Source organism: Lissotriton helveticus, chromosome 11 (assembly GCF_964261635.1).
Source record: "Lissotriton helveticus chromosome 11, aLisHel1.1, whole genome shotgun sequence".
NCBI classification, from domain to species: domain Eukaryota; kingdom Metazoa; phylum Chordata; class Amphibia; order Caudata; family Salamandridae; genus Lissotriton; species Lissotriton helveticus.
Window position 1 is genome coordinate 928,956,946 of NC_136072.1, and position 18,847 is coordinate 928,975,792.

Below are 18,847 nucleotides of genomic sequence, written 5' to 3' on the forward strand. Positions count from 1 at the left end.
ACCCGGGATTCATAGAATGCGGACGTTGTTGCGCCTTGCCCTGCCCTCTAGCTTTTTATTGGCCGCCTGAAGCTCGTCGCTATGAACCTTAAGGGTCTTGGTGTCTCCAAATAGAGTCGCCGCTGAGCCTCCACTTCCTTTACTGTTGCCCTCATATTACCATGGTCCGCTTGCATCAGCAAAACCACCACTGTGACAGTGTCTAAGCACACCTCCAATCTCTTGTATAGCAGCCATAATATCATGGAGGGATAGTGTGTCCCCTCCGGATGCCTGAGGGGTCATGGTGGATAAGTGATCACGGGGCTCTCTTGAGCCTATGATCCTTTAGGTAGTGCAGATGTATTCAGTTTGGTGTGTTCCCTTCATGTTTTTTCCGCCCGTCAAGTTGTTGGGACCACTAGAATGGGCTTGGTGGAGGGCTGGCGATAAAAACATGAATCCCAGCCTCTCACTGCTAGTTCTTGGTCAGCGCTCCCCCACTGATGCGACCATGCATACCCGGCAAAAGCGCTGTCTAAGCTGTTGCGGTTTGGTAGTTTTCTATGCTTTCAATTCTACCCACCCTATTCCAGTGGGTATCCGTTGCTCACCCTTTAATTCACCCGCGCCACCCAGATCTGGCAACACCTCGGCGCAGGGAGGTGTGTGGGAGACACTTCACACCCCACCTCTCCAATGTTTCCCTCCGTTCAGGCCCAGCCCCTCCACAGTCACCAAGTCAGTTTGCACGCCTGTGGTGTTACACGATCTTCCTTGATCGCTGCCTGCGAGGAAAAGAGAAGGGCCGTAACTTCTTCATCCCTCCCCAACCGCGAGGTGTCTTGGGCCAGGTGCCCAGCTCGGGATCTCGTTGCATCTCATTGCTCAAGAAACGGTTAGGTCTCCGTTCACCTTCGCATCAGAGGCCAGGGCTCCACCCCACCTCACAGGCCTCTCTTCAACAGACACATGCACCGGCCTCAGATTAACTTGAAATACCGGTCAGCAGTATCTCCAGGTGCCCATCGACTATGTGAGCTCGTGGGTTGCGGCTGGGGATCGGATTAATGTACAGATATCCAGGGATAGGGTAGCTGGGTTACGGACCCGCTCTAGAAGGCCACCATCTTCTCTGACTGTTGGCCACGCCCCCCCAAAACACTTTTTAATGAACTGCAATAATCTGATGTACTAAGGTGAAAAGGTTTTGCATGCAAATGAAAGCCACTTTTGAAGAGGCTTTATCATATATAGATATATATAGATATATATATATATATATATATATAGATATATATACACACACCCACACACACACTTATACACATACACACATGCACACACACACACATTTATACATACACACTTTTTTTACACTCTTGCTGCAAGATGCATTTAAAAATGAAGGTGTTACTAAAGTTAAGTAGTTCAGAACAACCTACTTATTTGAGTTCTTTAACTTCAATTAGCTTTAAAACAATGCTTCCGTGTTTATTTAACATATTTTTAATGTCCAAGCTGAGTTGAGTAAACTGCAGCCCAGTGTTGTTGTTGTCAGGTGTAGTTATGTAAAGGTCAAGAGGGTCGCATGCAGCCCTTCGTACCGTACTTGGAGTATTACTGGGCTAGAGGATATTCAAGTTGGACAGCTTTCAATGCCTTCTACTCCAGATACATTGTCAAAAGGGAAAACAGATAGGCAGTGCAACACATACCTTGTTCCTGCGCAAAAACTCATCCTCCGGCATTAGGTTGTCCTCAGTCTTCATTTTCTTAGATGAAGGCTCATCGTCCATGGGGGGCGGTGGGTGCACCTGCTGCATCTGTTGATTAGGCACTGGGGCAGGAGGAGCAGGAACAAACGCTGTGGGAGAAAACCGTTAAATGACAGACCTGGTTACCAATTAAAGGGGCACATTTGCACTGTAACAACCCCAGGTCTGCGCACTTTAAATGGGTCATTCAACTACTTAATGGGGGTTATTACAATGTAGCAAATGTTGAACTATGTAAATCATTGAGAGAGCATTAAAAGCACAAAGGATGACATGACCATTAATGAAGATTCCGCAATGTCGAATGGATATGTTTAAACTTTCTGTAGGTAAAAAAGAATTGTACACCTCCCCATTTGCTCAGAATAATTAAGTGGCATATGCTTATTAAGAACTACTCTAGCATTACAAATTTCGGACACTCAACCACTATGGCGAATTAAGGTTACTGTTCTTTGAACAGCCCTAGCTTGTTAAGTGATAGTCCCTGGTAAACATAAGCAAGGTCTTTTAGCATACCATATATACTTTTTGGCATACCACATCAATTCAGTGAAATTATTCTCTATTCTGAACAGAAAATATTTTCTGTTTGAATGCTAGGGCAAACACACGGTGAAGACCCCCACAGAGGAGAACACTCCTAGGTCCACAATCAATGCTATGAAATCTATGTAATACCCAATTTCTGGTAGTGTGTGTGTGAGTGTGTGTGTGGGTGGGGTGGTTAGGGGTGTATGTATGTGGAGGTGTGGTGTGTGTGTTTTGGAAGACAAGGGTATTGAAGTAGAATGTAAAGCAGTGTACCAGGCATTCAGTTTATTATTCGTCAGTAAATATTTTGCTCTTGGAAGGGTTTCGTTTTTAAAAAACTGCTATTCCATTCAAACCTGAACTCTTGTTTGAATCTTATGTCTCCTAGACTATAACGAATAGTTTTCTTACCTGTCGGTGTAGTTTTGCAGCTTGAAGATCTTTCTGGATTCACTATGCTGTGCATTATTCCGCGGTCTTGTGGTTGGGTCCGGATTCGTAGTCTTTTCTTTGTTTTTTTTTTTTTTTTTCTTAGCCCAGGTGGGCGTCGGCGTCACACCCCCTTGGGTGTATTTCCGGTGACGTCGGCATGCTTCCTGCGGAAGCTCCCACTCTTGGGCGCCATCTTCGGGTTCTTTTTTTCCGTGTTTCTTTCGTTTCCGAAGTAATGGCAATGTTCTAATTAGTTGGTATTTTACCGCTTTGTACTTTTTAATATCCTTTCTTTTGTTAACCACCTCTTCTCTCTCCAGCCTCATCTTTCTGGCGGAGGTGGGTGGGTTCGCTAGTGAATCCAGAAAGATCTTCAAGCTGCAAAACTACACCGACAGGTAAGAAAACTATTCGTTTTGCAGCGTGAATCTTTCTGGATTCACTATGCTGTGCATAGATTTTGTAGCGGTTTCTCATTTCTGTGGCGGTTGGGTGGAAGATGAGCGTTGGGTATTGAATATGTGCTGTAGCACCTTCTGTCCAACTTGAGCTTCCTTGTTCATCTGTATGTCCACACAGTAGTGCTTCGTGAACGTGTGCACCGAAGCCCATGTTGCCGCCAGGCATATGTCTTGTATGGGTGTGTTAGCCAGGAAGGCTATTGTAGCGCCCTTCTTCCTAGTGGAGTGGGCACGTGTCCCCTCTGCTAGCTCTTGTCCTGCCCGCTTGTGGCAGAGTTGGATTGTCTGTGCGATCCATCGTGCAATGGTCTTTTTGGTTACCGCTTTTCCCATGTAACTGTTGGCGAATGACACAAAGAACTGTTTTGTCTTCCTGTGTCCCTTCGTCCTTTCGATGTAGTGCATGACTGCCCTGCTGGCGTCCAGGGTGTGCAGAGCTCGCTCTGCCGCAGTTGTTGGTTTTTGGAAAAAACTCGGTATCTGTATAGACTGGTTCATGTGAAATTTAGATACCACCTTCGGCATGAAGTTTGGGTCAGTCCTCATCACAACCCTGTCATTGTGTATTTGTATGTAGGGTTCTTGTAGCGTCAGCGCTTGAAGCTCGCTTACTCTGCGTAGGGACGTTATTGCAACCAGGAAAGCTGTTTTCATAGTTAGCATCTTTAAGGACGCCTTGTGGAGCGGTTCAAAGGGCTCTTTCATGAGTTCCGTTAGGACTATGTTCAAGTTCCATGCCGGTGGCGGCACCCGCTTGGGCGGTGCGATCCTTTTCGCCCCTTCTAGGAATCTCTTCACCACCTGTGACGTGAAGAAACTCCTGCAAGTTTCACCCCTTGTGTAGGCGACTATCGCTGCTAAGTGAACCCTCAGGGAGGATGAGCTAAGGTTCTTCTCTAGCAAGTGCGTCAGGTACTTTAGCACTGTGGAATCCTTCTTCATTTTATTGTGAAGTCTTTCTTGTCTACACCATATTGTGAACCTCTTCCATTTTGCCACATAGCACTTCCGAGTGCTAGGCCTTCTTGCCTCCCGTAGGACCTTCAGTGTACTTTCTGGCAATCTTAAATGTGCGAACTCTATGTCCTCAGGAGCCACGCTACTAGGCTCATGCTCTCTGGCTCTGGGTGTAGCACCTCCCCGTTCTGCATGGAGAGTAAGTCTTTTCGCCTGCTGAATCTGTGGTGTGCACACTGTGTCATCTCCATGATCTGCGAGTACCATGTCTGCCTCGCCCACTGTGGTGCGACCAGTATCAGTGTCATGTTGCTCGCTCTGCACTTGCTCAGTACTCTGTGCATCAGTGGTATCGGGGGAAAGGCGTAGGCAAATGTCCTTGACCAGTCTATCCATAGGGCATTCCCTAGTGACCCTTCCTCGGGCTGCCTGGATGCGAAGTTTCGGCATTTTGCATTCTGGCGTGTGGCAAACAGGTCCACCGATGGAGTTCCCCATCTGTCGAATAGGCGCCTTGTCTCCTGAGCATTGAGCTCCCACTCGTGGGATGCCGATGTCTGCCTGCTGAGCCAATCTGCTTGTATGTTGTCCTTCCCTGGCAGGTGTATGGCCAGTAGGTCTATCTTGAGAGGGATGGCCCATCTCCATATCTCCTGCGCTAGCGTTGAAAGCGGGGCCGACTGGGTGCCCCCCTGCTTGTTGATGTAGAACATCGCAGTGGTGTTGTCTGTTTGTATCAGCACCTTGTGCTTGTACAGTCTTGTTTGGAAGGCTTTCAGTGCAAGGAAGATCGTCTTCAATTCTAAGTAATTGATGTGCTTTGTGGCATCCGTCGGTGTCCACAGTCCCCTCACCTTGAGCTCCTCCATGTGAGCGCCCCATCCCTTCAGGGATGCGTCTGTGGTGATGGTCACTGTTGGCGTTGGGGGCGTTAGAGGCTTTCCCTTTGCTATGTTCTCCATGGTCCACCATGTCATCTCCTTCTGCACTGCGTGCGTTACAACCACTAGATCCTCCCAACTGCCTGTAGCTTGTGACCATTGCTCCTGTAGCCATTCTTGAATGGGTCTCATGTGGAGTCGTACATTCGGTACCAGGTGGATGCACGATGCCATCATCCCCATGATCTTGCTCGCAGTCCTCACTGTCCGAGCTTGTCCCTTCCGGTAGAGGCGAGTTTCCTTCACCAGCGCCCTCGCCCTCTTCTCGCTGGGGAACACCTTGCCCTGTAAGGTGTTGATCTGTGCTCCCAGGAAGATCTTCACTTGTTCCGGCTCCATTGATGATTTCTTCCAATGGATGGAGAAACCCAGGTTTATGAGCGTGCTGGTCACTGTATGTGCGTGCAGCTTGCATTTCTGGTATGAGTTTGCTTTCACCAGCCAGTCGTCCAGGTAAGGGTATACGTGTATTCCCTGCCTTCTTAGGTGCGCTGCGACTGCTGCGAGGCACTTTGTGAAAACTCTTGGTGCCGATTTTAGACCGAAGGCCAGTGTCGTGAACTGGTAGTGGCTTTCTCCGACGGTGAACCTGAGCATGTGCTTGTGCTTTCTGTTCATTGGGATGTGCAGGTATGCGTCTTTGAGGTCTATAGTGACCATGAAGTCCCCGATCTGCAACTGTGGGAGCACCTCTTGCAGGGAGGTCATTTTGAATTTTTGCGTTCTTATGAATTTGTTCACGAACCGTAAATCGAGAATGGGTCTCATTGTCTCGTCTACTTTTGGTACCAGGAAGTACGTTGAGTATACTCCTGTGTTTCTTTCCTTGAAGGGTACCCGTTCTATGGCCTGCTTCTGCAGGAGTTCTTTTGCTTCTTCCTGAAGGCACTGCAGTTGCTTGCTTGCTAGTGGCTTTCTTTTTGGTTTTCTGCTTGTTGGCCTCGCCTCCAACTCTATGCAGTATCCGAATTGGATAATGTTGAGGATCCATTTGTCTGATGTGATTTCTCTCCACTCTTGGAGGTGGAATCTTAATCTTCCTCCCACTGGTGTCCTGTGGTCGTAGGTGTCTAGTTTGTCTTGACCCATCTGTACGTGCTGCCCCCTGGGGTCTTTTTTGCGGGCGGGCACACGGAGTTTTTTGAAGTCACTTGGAGGTGGGCTGCTGGCCCCCTCTTCTATTTTGTCCCCGTCCATTTCTCCCTCGAAAGGACTGGCCTCTTTGTTGGTACTGCCAGGGCTGCTTCTGATGACCCTGCTGACTCTGCGAGTCTGCCTGGTGCGTTTGCTGGAAAGCCTGGTGTGATGTACCTGGCTGGTTTCCGCCTCTCCCGCCGGGCCTCCGTGACGGGGTGCCCCTCTTGTTCCCTCTGAACTGCAATGCTCCCATGGATCTTGCTGTTTCGTTATCCTTCTTCAGTTGGCTGAGCTGTTCATCCACTGTTGGTCCGAAAAGCGTGCTGCCGTTGAACGGTGTGTTCAGGATACTGTGTTGCACTTCCGGTTTAAAACCGGATATTCTGAGCCAGGCGTGCCTCCTTTCCGTGACGCCCATCATCATGAGCCTGCTGGCGGTGTCTGCCCCATCCAGGGCCGTCTTAAGGCAAGAATTTGCCGCATTCTTTCCCTCTTCAACCAGCTTTTCGGCTTTCTGCCTGGCATCCTGGGGCAAGTCCTTCACCAACTGCCCTAGTCCCTCCATGATTTGGTACATGTGCCTGTTTATCAGGGCGTTGGAATTAGCCATGCGCCAGTGGGTCGCGGCATTCCGTTCGATCCTTCTGCCCACCAGATCCATCCTTTTGCTCTCCTTATCCGGTGGTGGCCCCGAGGTAGTGGGTACGTTAGCCCTCCTCCTTGCTGTGGCCGTGATAATGGAGTCTGCGGAGACCGTGCCCTGAATGTAGGCCGGGTCCTTTGTGGCATGCTTGTACTTCTTCTCAGTTCTGGGAGTTACTGCCTTGCATGTTGCGGGCTCCCTGAAAGCTTCCTTCCCCTGAGCCAAGACGCTCTCGAGCATTGGAAGGAACTGGCTCCTCGTTTGTGTTGGGAGCAATGTTTCTAGAAGGAAGTCTGCTTTCTGCTTCTCTTCGTCGAGCTTGAGCTTGAAAGCTGCTGCGGCAGATTGTATCACCGAGTTGTAGGCCCCGATGTCGTCCGGCGGCGAGGGCCTCGAGGGGTAGGTGTCGACCACCTCCTCCGGGCTGTCGGTGTCGACATCGATGTAATCTACCTCCTGAAGGTCCGAGGGTGCCGACTCTGTGTCTGTCCTGCCCTCCTCCTCCTCCCCATAGTTATAACTATCGTAGGGGTTCTCGAACTCCTCCTGGTCGTCGATCACCTCGACGTCCTGGTCTTGTTCCTCGGTGACTTCGGCGATCTCCTCTTCCTCCTCGACCGGCTCCATCACCGGTGGCTTGGTCTTGTGAGGGATCGTGAAGGCTTTCATCTTTGCGTCGAAATCTTTCTTCCGCTGCATGATGTTCTCCATTTCTGCCTCGAGGCGCCTTCTCTTCTTTTCCATCTCGGCCGCGTGTTCCGCGTCGGATGGGTCGGCCGCTCTCTTCGGCGGAAGGCTCGTCGCCGTGCCTCTCGGAGTCGAAGTTTTCGACGTCGAACCGGATTTCGGTTCTCTGGTCGTCGTCGTCAGTTTTGGGTCTTTCTCCCTCGGCGTCGATCGATCCTTTTCGGGGACGATTTTCGACGTTTTGTGCTGATCAGCAGCTCTCGGCGCCGGGGACTCCTTCTCGGAGGATCCGCTGGGCCTGGGAGTAGTCGCGGACGCCGCCTTTTTTGGCGTCGGCGCTTTCGGGGTCTTGCCCTCGATCTTTCTAGACTCAGAGTCTCTCGGGTTCTTGGGGGCCGAAGAGTCTCCTACCTTGTCAGAAGTCTTCGTGTAATCGGTCTCTACGACCGTGTAGCTGTCGTCTTCGGCGGCAGCGTTGTCTTCTTCCTCGGAGGACATCCCCAGCTCGTAGAGTGACGGAGTCGGGGCCTTCCCCTGCAGGGCGGCGTGTGCTACCCTCTGCCTCTCTCTCTCACACGAAGGGTCTTCGGGGTGAAGGCGGAACAGGCGTTGCAGTCTCCGCTTTCGTGGTCCACCGGTAGGCAAAGGTTGCATACCGGGTGCTGGTCCTTCTGCGCGTACTTGTGGTGGCAGTTACGGCAGAACTTGAACGGCGTGTTGTCCATCCTCGAGCGTCCAGGGCCTCTCTGGTCGCGTGTTCGTCGACGGTCGTCGAAGATCTCGATGGAAAACGCCTTATCCTTGCTGGTTTCTCGTCGATGAAGTCCCCTGGAGTCTTCAGATGACTTCTCCTCGTCTTTCCTGTATTTTCTTTCTTCTTTCTCCAAAAATGTCTGGAGCCCAAACGGGAACGATCCAGACCCGACCGCGGAAAAAAAGAATCTGAAGATGGCGCCCAAGAGTGGGAGCTTCCGCAGGAAGCATGCCGACGTCACCGGAAATACACCCAAGGGGGTGTGACGCCGACGCCCACCTGGGCTAAGAAAAAAAAACAAAAAAAAAACAAAGAAAAGACTACGAATCCGGACCCAACCACAAGACCGCGGAATAATGCACAGCATAGTGAATCCAGAAAGATTCACGCTGCAAAATTTATGTTTTCTTCAATCGGAGAAAGAAAGGCTGGATCTGCACTTTTTAAATTATACCACATGATAGTCTTTATGAACACTTTCATCCATTCCAAACTAGACTACGGAAATATTATTTCTGAGGCATGGCAGCTAAGACCTTCGACCGCTTCCAAAACATTCCAAGTGCAGCAGACCGCCTTATTCACGCTGAACAAATTCAGCCATGAGCCTTAACATCTTCACTAACTACACCGATTACCAGTGAGGAAAAGAATACAGTTGAAGGTGGCCTGCATGCTCTACTGTGCCTATCACAGGAGCGGTCCCAAATGTATTAAAAAAAAGCACACTCAGTATAAAAGCAGTATGTCCCTATGCTCTGCATTTACAAGATCCACATTTAAGGTACAGAAATGGGGAGGCAGAGCATTCACAGTTACTGCTTGTTCAAGATTGGAACAACAGGGGAGAGGGGTTGGCCTAATGGCTAAGGCGCTCGACCTCGGACCTGGGTTCGAGTTTCGGTAACGACGCCAATAACCCCCTGTGATTCTGGGCAAATCACTTAATCTCCCCGTGCCTAAAAAAAAAAAAAAAAATAAAAAAAAATGAAAGTGTGTCCTCATGTAACGTAACTGGTTCTATGTAAAGCGCTCTGATAACTGATTCGGTTCGGTTCTAGTTCGCGCTATATAAAACTCAAAAAAAACAAAAAAACATCCGACTGACCATACGGTGTGCACCCACTCTACTCACTTCTAGAAAGTTATTTAAAACTTGCATGTTCAAAGGGTAATCGTGCTTGCTTACGTAATCAGCAGTAAGTAAATGTGCATAGCACCAAGAAACTACAAAAAAATGATTTTGCACCTAACAAAAAGCCCTAAATCTCTCTATTTAAGTATGATCTAAAAATTAACGACAATATAATGCCCTACAGAAAATGTAAAGTGGGTTCTATAAATTTGTGTTATGCAATACAAGTTAAATGTGATGGTCCTTGCACTGTGAAGATAGTAAGGCCAAATCGGTAGATATATTTGTAGTAGAAGGTGGTTCCTGTGTGCTCACTAGGCTACGGGGATAATGAAGATGATTTTACCTACACCCCTAAAGAAGTGTTTAACCTTAATTGTAAAATGTGTTTAACTTCCTACAAATTGGGTCCTTTAACATGCCCCTGTGTGTAATGTATGTTGAAAATGTGTAATGGGAAAATGTAGGAAAGTGCCCCTTTTCGACATGGTTGTCCCCTACTTTTTGCCTAGTACATGTGATTTTGACTGAAAGTGCACTGAGTTCCTGCTAACCAGGTTCCCAGTGCCAGAGCGCTTTCTGAAAATTGTGCAATTGTTCCCTCAATTGGCAAAACCTTAAACACCCTCTGTAACCTAGTGCCTGAGGTACAAAAGAGAGTCTCTAACCCCTTCACTGCTCATGACGAGCTCAGCTCGTCATGAGTTGTGCCGCTCGCACGTTGATGACGAGCTGAGCTTGTCATGTAACACGCGTTTTAAAAAAACGCCGCACAGCACGAAAAAAGCCGCCGCACGCATGCGGCTAAGTGCTGCAGCACACATTTTGCCACAGTAACAGACCTCTCCAAGCACATACACATGGACTACTGCAATCGCAGGCTGGTGTCTTGGTGCAGACAAAAGTGAAAACACAACATGTCACGAATCCCTGAGGGCAGTGTACCCTACCACTGCATATGATGTTTGTAAGTCACCCCTACAGCAGACTTGACAGCACTAAGGCAGGGTGCTTAATATTATATGTGAGGGCACATCAGCATGAGCAGATATGACCCTCTGCTGGTCTGCCAAGTGGGGAATTGACAGTCGCACTCCTAGGTGATTATGTGGTAATATTGTAACTTGTGGTTAAACCAAAATGTGTATATTTTTCGTTGGTGCTGGTTGGTGAATCCTCCTGAGGATGAAATAACTGTGTGAACAAGCACTGTTCCCAAAACGGGGGAGCGTCTCAAAGTCGCACTCTGATTTGACTGTTCAGTAAGGTTGATACAAACAATTTAATAAAGTTTCAACTTTTTTTAAAGTTTTTTTTTTATTGATCTTGAGTCTTGTTATTCTTTCAATTTCAGCTTATGTTTCATGTTCATGCAATATTACTTTCATCAATAATATCCATTTTTATGCACAAAATTCCGGTGTTGCGCCCAATGCATTTAAGGCGCTGCCCTTCATCAGGGGACTTATTCTGTAAACATAGAATTAACATTGTGACATCAGGAGAATACAAGGTGACCTCGTTTTCATAAGAGTTGTGACTGGTAATAACAGTTGTGTTAAACGGTGAACTGCAAGGTGAACGAAAATGTCTCAATTCCGAACGTGGTAAAAGAATGCTACAATACTAGTGAAAGTGATCGTGGATACTAAAAACTGGTAACACTTGTAACTAGTTGCTCTTGTTGATTTTGTATTAGATCTAAGAATGTGATCTGCTCCTTATGACGAGGGTTTCACTGAAAATAGGGATGTTTGATACTAAATGTCTCGATCTTGATAAACCCACACTGATGCCAGCATTGGATTTATCAAAACGAACTCAGAGGGCATCTTAGAAATGCCCCCTGGAAACCTACCAGCCTCTAGTGTGCTCTATGACTGGATTTTGCAGCCTTCCACCCGAGACAAGTTTCTGATCACCTATGGTGAGAGCCTACTGCTTTCAGGAGGTCAGGAACAAAAGCCTCTCTGGGAAGAGGGTGTAACACCAACTTCCCACAGGATGACCTGCTGATTAGCCACCTTGGGCTGGCAAGCTTTAAAGAAGCCACCGCATTTGGAATGCGGATCGGGCTCTCCTCACAAGAGAGGAAGTCCCCATCTTGAGCCCCATTGGCACCTGGACAGGTGGGAAAATTAGCTAGTCAGGTAGGCATGCAACCCCCAGGCTAGTACCACACCTAAGTCGGGCTAAGTATGAAGTGGACCCGAATTTTGAGAATTAGCCATCTTTGTGTTGGCATACCTAGGAATTCTGGGACAGGGTTATACCCACTTCCCACAGGAAGAGGTCACATAGGTGACGTAGTGACATCATGGGTCAGTAGCCCATTGGCTACTACCCTACACTCTAACACCCCTAAATGGAGTATTTAGGGGAGCCCATGGCAACAGGGAAACCAATCCGGACGACCTAAGAAGAGCTGGATATCACAGAGCCGCAACAGCAGAGAAGACTGCAGAGAACTACTGACTTTTCCCCAGACCTACCGGTCTGTCTGCAGCCCTCGACGATCCTGTGCCAAAGACGTCTTGTTCTGCAGCCCAGCAACCTCCATAACCCTGGAAGGGTTTTGAAGGCCAAGACCTCCCAAGATTAGCAGACCTGTTCAAAAACAACAATCTTCACGTAAAGTGTCTATGACCTTAAGAACCGCGAAACCTGGTTCCACCTCTGCACACGACGCCTCTGGCACGAGTACAAGTGGCCCACTGGTTCCAGCGAGGTTCCCCAGCGCTACAGAGCCCGAGTCCACTGTGAACGTACCTCTCTTGGAGTCACCAACAGCCACTGCACAGAAACCTCCCTCAACCGTGACCTGCTCTGGTAAGCCGTTTCCAACACCAAAACACACCTTGGTGAAGAGGACCACAGGTCCCTACATCCCCGAGCGTTGTAACTTACATTTCCAGCTATTGGCTTCTTCCGACCGGCCTCCTGGCCTGAGCCTGCCCTCTTTTACCGATTTGGCCTTACTCCATTGCTTACCTTTGGACACCAGAAGCTGTGTTGGCAACCTGCACCCGGCCGCCCCTATGCCGGTGTACTGTTAGTATTGCCTTGGACCCTGCCCAGTGCATGTTTCAACCCCCAGACACTGGTCTCCAAAGCTGCTGTTAATTACCTGTAAGCAGCATCTGACCGATTGCCCCATTCTTCATTGAGCAGTGTTGGGCACCCAAGACCGCATTTGCACCCTGCACCCAGCCGCCCCGTGAAGCTGGTGGTCTACTGCTGGTGCTGAGCTGAATCTTGCACAATACTGTTCTTAACTCCCTAAGACTTGTCTTGTAAGTTAATGTTACCATTCTGTATGCTGAATGTTTTCTTCCTCCCTTAGGTTAACATCGCAGAACTCTGAAACTGCACTGTGTCCACTTTTCCAAGTGAAAATAATTTATATTTAAAAACTTAGTTACCTGAACGATTTTCTTTGATGCCTGAACATACATAAATATACTTGCTATTTTTATAAATTGGTGTGGATCTCCTTGAGTTGTGTTGTCATTTATTAAGCCTTGTGTGTATTTTGCAAAGGTCTTACACTCTTTGTGTTAAGCCTAAGGCTGCTCGACCACACTACTCCCCAGTAGAGCACTTTGGGATTGCATAGCAAGCCCAGTCCACTAGTAAGGGAACCCTTGGACTCTTTACACAGTATATCAGATTATTACTATACTACATAAAGAGCCAGCTTCCTACAAGAAATGTGTCCTCTTTCAGGACAATTTTTAGAGCACAATGTGGCGGTCCAATCCATTAGGGATGGGCAGCTTAGGTGTCCAAGTAGTTTTAACAGTGTCTGTTTCTAGATTGCAATAAACATTATATCAGGTATAAGCCCAGCAACACTCTCTGGTTCGAGCTCATTTGGATGCCTGTAAAGAGCAGGCTTCCGATCTACCAAGCAGCAACTTGACTATTTGGGGTGCCCCGAATGACTCCCCAAACCACATCCAAGTGACCGTTTCTTGCTCCCTTTGTCCTCAGTTACAAGAAGCACCAGAGGCAGTCTGAGGAGAAACTGCCTGCTCTGACGTGGGGTGATGACATCATCACGTGGTGTACCTTTTCGACCTTGCCTTCCCACTAGTTACCAGTTTTCTTCAAGTGCATACCACATGGACCAGTACCTTGCAATAGTTTTGGAATTTGAAATGTTTTCCCCTGAGCAAGTGCTGCAGAGCGTCCTGCTATAGTGCCAGAAGCAGGACCCATTATTACTGCTTTTGCCACGGTCCAGACTAAGCCTAGGACTACAGAATGGGACTGAAGCCTCTGTTCATGCTTGGAAGCAGATGAACTGGATAACCCTGAGTGATCAGAAGCACTCTTGCGCACAGAAACAAATTCAAGAACCAGCAGATGGAGATTTGCAAACAGAAAGTCTGCCCGGAAGGCCCGAAGATCTGCTGCCCATGTAAAATGGAATGATCATGAGCCAAGATCATCTACATCGCAAGAAGATTGGGAATGTGCCTTACACTAGAAAGAAAAGCACTTGCAGGTCAGTCTGCACTGGCCTGTCAACTGGCCTCCATACATTTTGATGAGGAGCGAGTGGACTACTGACCAAGAGGCAGACAAGGAGCGAGGATTTGAGATGGATACCAACCCATTATGACCTAGAGGGTGCCGGTATCACTAAAGGAATGCTATGGTTATCATTCTTTCATTATGGGTCACTACCCTCAACAAGAACCCGGATAGGAAAATCTTAGAATCAAAAGGTACAGTATTTCTACATCTTCTTTTGCCAGAATTATTTTCATTACCAGTTACTCTAGACTAGAGTGACCCTGCTTGCAATGAACAAGTTACTTACCTTCGGTAACGCTTTTTCTGGTAGATACAATATCTGCCTGTGGATTCATCACCTTGTGAATATCCCCTTGCGTCAGCAACGTTCGGAAATTTTCTTCGTAGCACGCCGACGTGGACGACGTCACAGGAGTACGACCTCGCGCGTGACTCCGCCTGACGTCACCGACCCCTTATCAGGCCCACGCCGGCGTGATGACGTCAGTTCCGCCCTTTTTTCCATGCCTTCGAGGCACACGGACGGACCAACGATAGCAAATATGCAAATATACAATGTACCCAGTACATATAAATCAAAATCAATCCAATAGCATAAACCATATATACAGAAAGACCAGGTATAGCAGAGTGGACAACGGGGAGGCGGGTGGGCATGTGAGGAATCCACAGGCAGATATTGTATCTACCAGAAAAAGCGTTACCGAAGGTAAGTAACTTGTTCTTCTGATAGATACATCTGCCGTGTGGATTCCTCACCTTGTGAATAGAGTCCCACAGCAGTCCCCACTCCCGGAGGAGGGTGTCCACTCCGCTACACCAGGAAATCTTGGAAAACAGAGCGCGCGAAGTGGCCGTCCCTCCTCACCTCGGTATCCAAGCAGTAGTGCTTCGCGAAAGTGTGGAGGGAGGCCCAAGTCGCGGCTCTGCAAATGTCCTCAACAGGTACACCCCTAGACAAAGCAGATGTTGCAGACTTTGCTCTAGTTGAATGTGCTCTAATACCCTCAGGAGGGTCCTTACCCGCAAGGGAGTAGCAGATCTTGATGCACAGGATTATACACCTGGAAAGTGTGCGCTTGTGCACCGCTCTGCCCTTCCGGCAGCCAGCAAAACCAACAAACAGCTGGTCGTCCACCCGGAAGTCTTTAGTCCTGTCCAGATAGAAAGACACCGCCCTATTAGGGTCCAGACGGTGCAGTCTCTCTTCCTCCTTCGAAGGGTGAGGGGGAGGATAGAAGGTAGGAAGGGTAATGGACTGTCCAAGATGGAAGGGAGTAACCACCTTAGGCAGAAAAGCAGCCCTGGTCCTGAGAACCATCCTTTCAGCATGAATGGTCAGGAATGGGGGCTTGGAACTAAGAGCCTGAAGCTCACTTACCCTCCTTGCCGAGGTGATTGCAACGAGGAAGATCGTCTTAAAAGAAAGAAGCCTCAATGGACACTTGTGCAAGGGTTCGAAGGGAGAACCCATTAAGAAGGTCAGCACAAGATTCAAATCCCAATGAGGAACAACAAAAGGAGTAGGAGGGAACATATTCGTTAGACCCCTCAAGAACCTTAAAACCACCAGAGATTTAAAAAGAGAGGGCTGATCCGGCAAACAGAGAAATGCCGATAAGGCCGAAAGATACCCCTTGACCGTGGCCACAGCAAAACCTTGCTGCGCCAGAGAAAGAGCAAATTGTAAAATGTCAGATAAATGAGCCTTCAAAGGGTCAACATCCATCTCCCTGCACCAAGAAACAAATTTAGACCACCTATAGGAATAAATGGACTTAGTGGAGTCACGCCTGGCAGAAAGAATGATATCCACCACATTGTGAGGGAGAGAAAAAGAACTCAAGTTGCCCCGTTCAATCTCCAGGCATGAAGGTGCAATGTCTGGAGGTGGGGGTGTAGAACCTGCTCCTCCATCTGAGAGAGGAGGTCTGCCCTGTGAGGGAGACGGAGCGGCGGGTGAGAGGAGAGGTGGAGAAGGTCTGTGTACCACACCCTTCTTGGCCAATCCGGGGCGATCAATATGACTTGGGCCCGGTCTTGGCGAATCTTCCTCAGAACCCGAGGAATCAAGGGTATGGGAGGAAACGCGTAAAGGAGTTGATTTCCCCATCTCAACTGAAACGCGTCCCCCAAGGCTCCTTGCAACGGATACTGGAGACTGCAGAACGACGGGCAGTGAGCATTCTCGCGAGCGGCAAACAGGTCCACCCGAGGAGTCCCCCACATCTGAAAGATGTCGTGAACCACCTCCGGGTGAAGCCTCCACTCGTGGTCGGCAGAGAACTGCCGACTGAGACTGTCCGCACGAACGTTCAGAACCCCGGCCAGATGATATGCCATCAGACAAATCTGATGGTCCTGAACCCAGGACCAGAGACGCAGAGCCTCTCTGCAGACACTGTGACCCCACTCCTCCCTGCTTGTTGATGTACCACATCGCGGTCGTGTTGTCCGTCAGGACTTGAGCCGACCGACCGCGAAGGGAAGGGAGGAAGGCCTTGAGCGCCAAACGTATCGCCCGCAATTCCAGAAGGTTGATGTGAAGCAACCTTTCTTCTGGAGACCAAAGGCCCTTGACCTCCAGGTCCCCCAGATGAGCACCCCACCCGAGAGTGGATGCATCCGTTATCACTGTGGCCACTGATGGAGGCAGTTGAAAAGGCTTTCCTTGAGACAGATTGCCTTCCACGCCCCACCAAGTCAGATCCGCTGCAGCTTCTCTGGAGATCCTCACTGACTCCCTGAGATCTCCGTTGTGTTGATACCACTGTCTGCGGAGGCACCACTGGAGTGCCTCATGTGCCAGCGTGCATGACTGACCAACAGAATGCAAGAAGCCATCAGACCGAGCAGACGAAGGACCTTCAGGACTGGAACAACCGCTCCATTGTAGAATAAAGGAATCATCTCCTGTATGTCGTGAATCCTTTGAGGTGGAGGGAATGCACGACATACAGTAGTGTCCAGTACCGCACCTATGAACAGGTTGCGCTGGGAGGGCACCAGGTGAGACTTGGGTACGTTTATCGAAAAACCCAACCTGTGCAACAACTGAGTTGTCTCCTGCAGATGATGGAGCACCTTCTCCGGCGACTCCGCTTTGATCAGCCAGTCGTCCAGATAGGGGAACACAGGTATCCCCGATCTCCTGAGATGCGTAGCCACCACTGCCATCACCTTGGTGAAAACTCGAGGCGCAGTAGTAAGTCCAAACGGAAGGACCGCAAACTGGTAGTGCTGCGATCCCACCGTAAAACGGAGATACTTTCTGTGCGACTTCAGAATGGGGATGTGAAAATACGCATCCTGCAAGTCGATCGACACCATCCAGTCTTCTTCCATCAGCGCTTGAAGAACCTGAGCAAGGGTGAGCATTTTGAACTTCTCCTGTTTGAGATAGAGGTTCAAAATCCTGAGATCCAGGATTGGCCGAAGCCTGCCATCCTTCTTGGGTATCAAGAAATAGCGGGAGTAGCACCCTTGACCCCTCTCCTGCTCTGGAACCACCTCTATTGCACCCTTTCGGAACAGAGCCAGGACTTCTTCCTGCAGGAGCAGCAGGTGGTCCTCTGAACAATAACCTTGGCAAGGAGGGTAATTGGGTGGGAACTCCTGAAAAGGAAGTGCATACCCATTTTCCACGAGATTGAGAACCCAAAGATCTGATGTAACCGATTCCCAATCTCGTAGAAAATGAGTAAGCCGACCCCCTACTGGCCCCACATGATCCAGAATGGTGGATCTAGGGCTGCTTTGCTGATGCGGGTGGGGGTTGGGTATTATTGGAGGAAGTGGAGGAAGAGGAGACTTGACGCCCACGTCCACGACCCTTCTGTCTACCTCTATAGGACTTATACAGAGGGTTCTGCTGTTGCTGCTGTTGTTGTTGGCCTTGTCTGAAGGGACGAAAAGAGGATCTACCAAAGCCTCTAAACTTTCTAGTTGTCGACCCTCTCATCTGGAGACCCAAAGATCTTGCAGTAGCACGGCTATCTTTAAACCTTTCCAAGGCGACATCCGCCTTTTTACCAAAAAGGCCAGACCCTTCAAAAGGTAAGTCCAGCAACGTAGATTGCACATCCGCAGAGAAATCAGAGGATTTTAACCACGCGGCCCTCCTGGTCGCAATAGAAGAGCCCATAATCCTGGCAACAGAATCAACTGTGTCCATGCCACTCTGAATAACCATGCGTGCAGCAGCCTGAGTGTCTGAGACCACCTCATTAAAGTTCTTTCTATCTTCCTCAGGAAGCTTAGGTGATAACTGCTTCACAGAATCCATCAATGCATGGACATACCTTCCTAAAAGGCAAGTAGCATTAGCGGATTTAAGAGCCATGCTCCCTGAAGAGAAAGTCTTCTTTGCAGACTGATCCAACTTTTTTGAGTCTTTGTCCGCTGGTACTTGAGGGAAAGAGCCTGCAGCCCTGTTAGAACATGCCGCCTGCACTACAAGACTTTCAGGAGAGGGGTGCGAAGAGAGAAACTCAGGGTCACCAGGAGCCACCCTGTAGCGCCTTGCAATAGATCTTGAAACCGCAGGAGCAGACAACGGTCTCTTCCAGATCTCTTTTATTGGATCTGATAAGGCATCAGTGAACGGCAATGTAGGTTCAACAATAGAAGAGGGAGAATGCAAAACTTCTGTAAGGATGTTGGGCTTGTACTCAACCGTGGGCAGTTTCAAGTTGAGAAGATCTGCAGCCTTCCTAATAACAACGTGATAGGGTGCCACGTCCCTAGAAGGAGCATCAGAAGCTGAAGGTAAACCCCACTCAGGAGAGAGCTCCAGACCACTAGCATCACGTAGGTCTTCAAAGTCATCATCATGATCAAGAAGCTCACCCTCTTCCACATCTGAATC

General features: G+C 48.9%; 1 protein-coding gene across 1 annotated transcript in view; it reads right to left on the reverse strand.

Annotated features, from left to right (window-relative positions):
- SF3A1 (splicing factor 3a subunit 1) overlaps positions 1-18,847 on the reverse strand; it is a 145,606-nt gene that overhangs the window by 22,079 nt on the left and 104,680 nt on the right. The window contains exon 13 of the mRNA XM_078667241.1: positions 1,698-1,846. Coding sequence (XP_078523367.1) covers positions 1,698-1,846 — 149 coding nt within the window. The remainder of the gene's footprint in view (positions 1-1,697; positions 1,847-18,847) is intronic.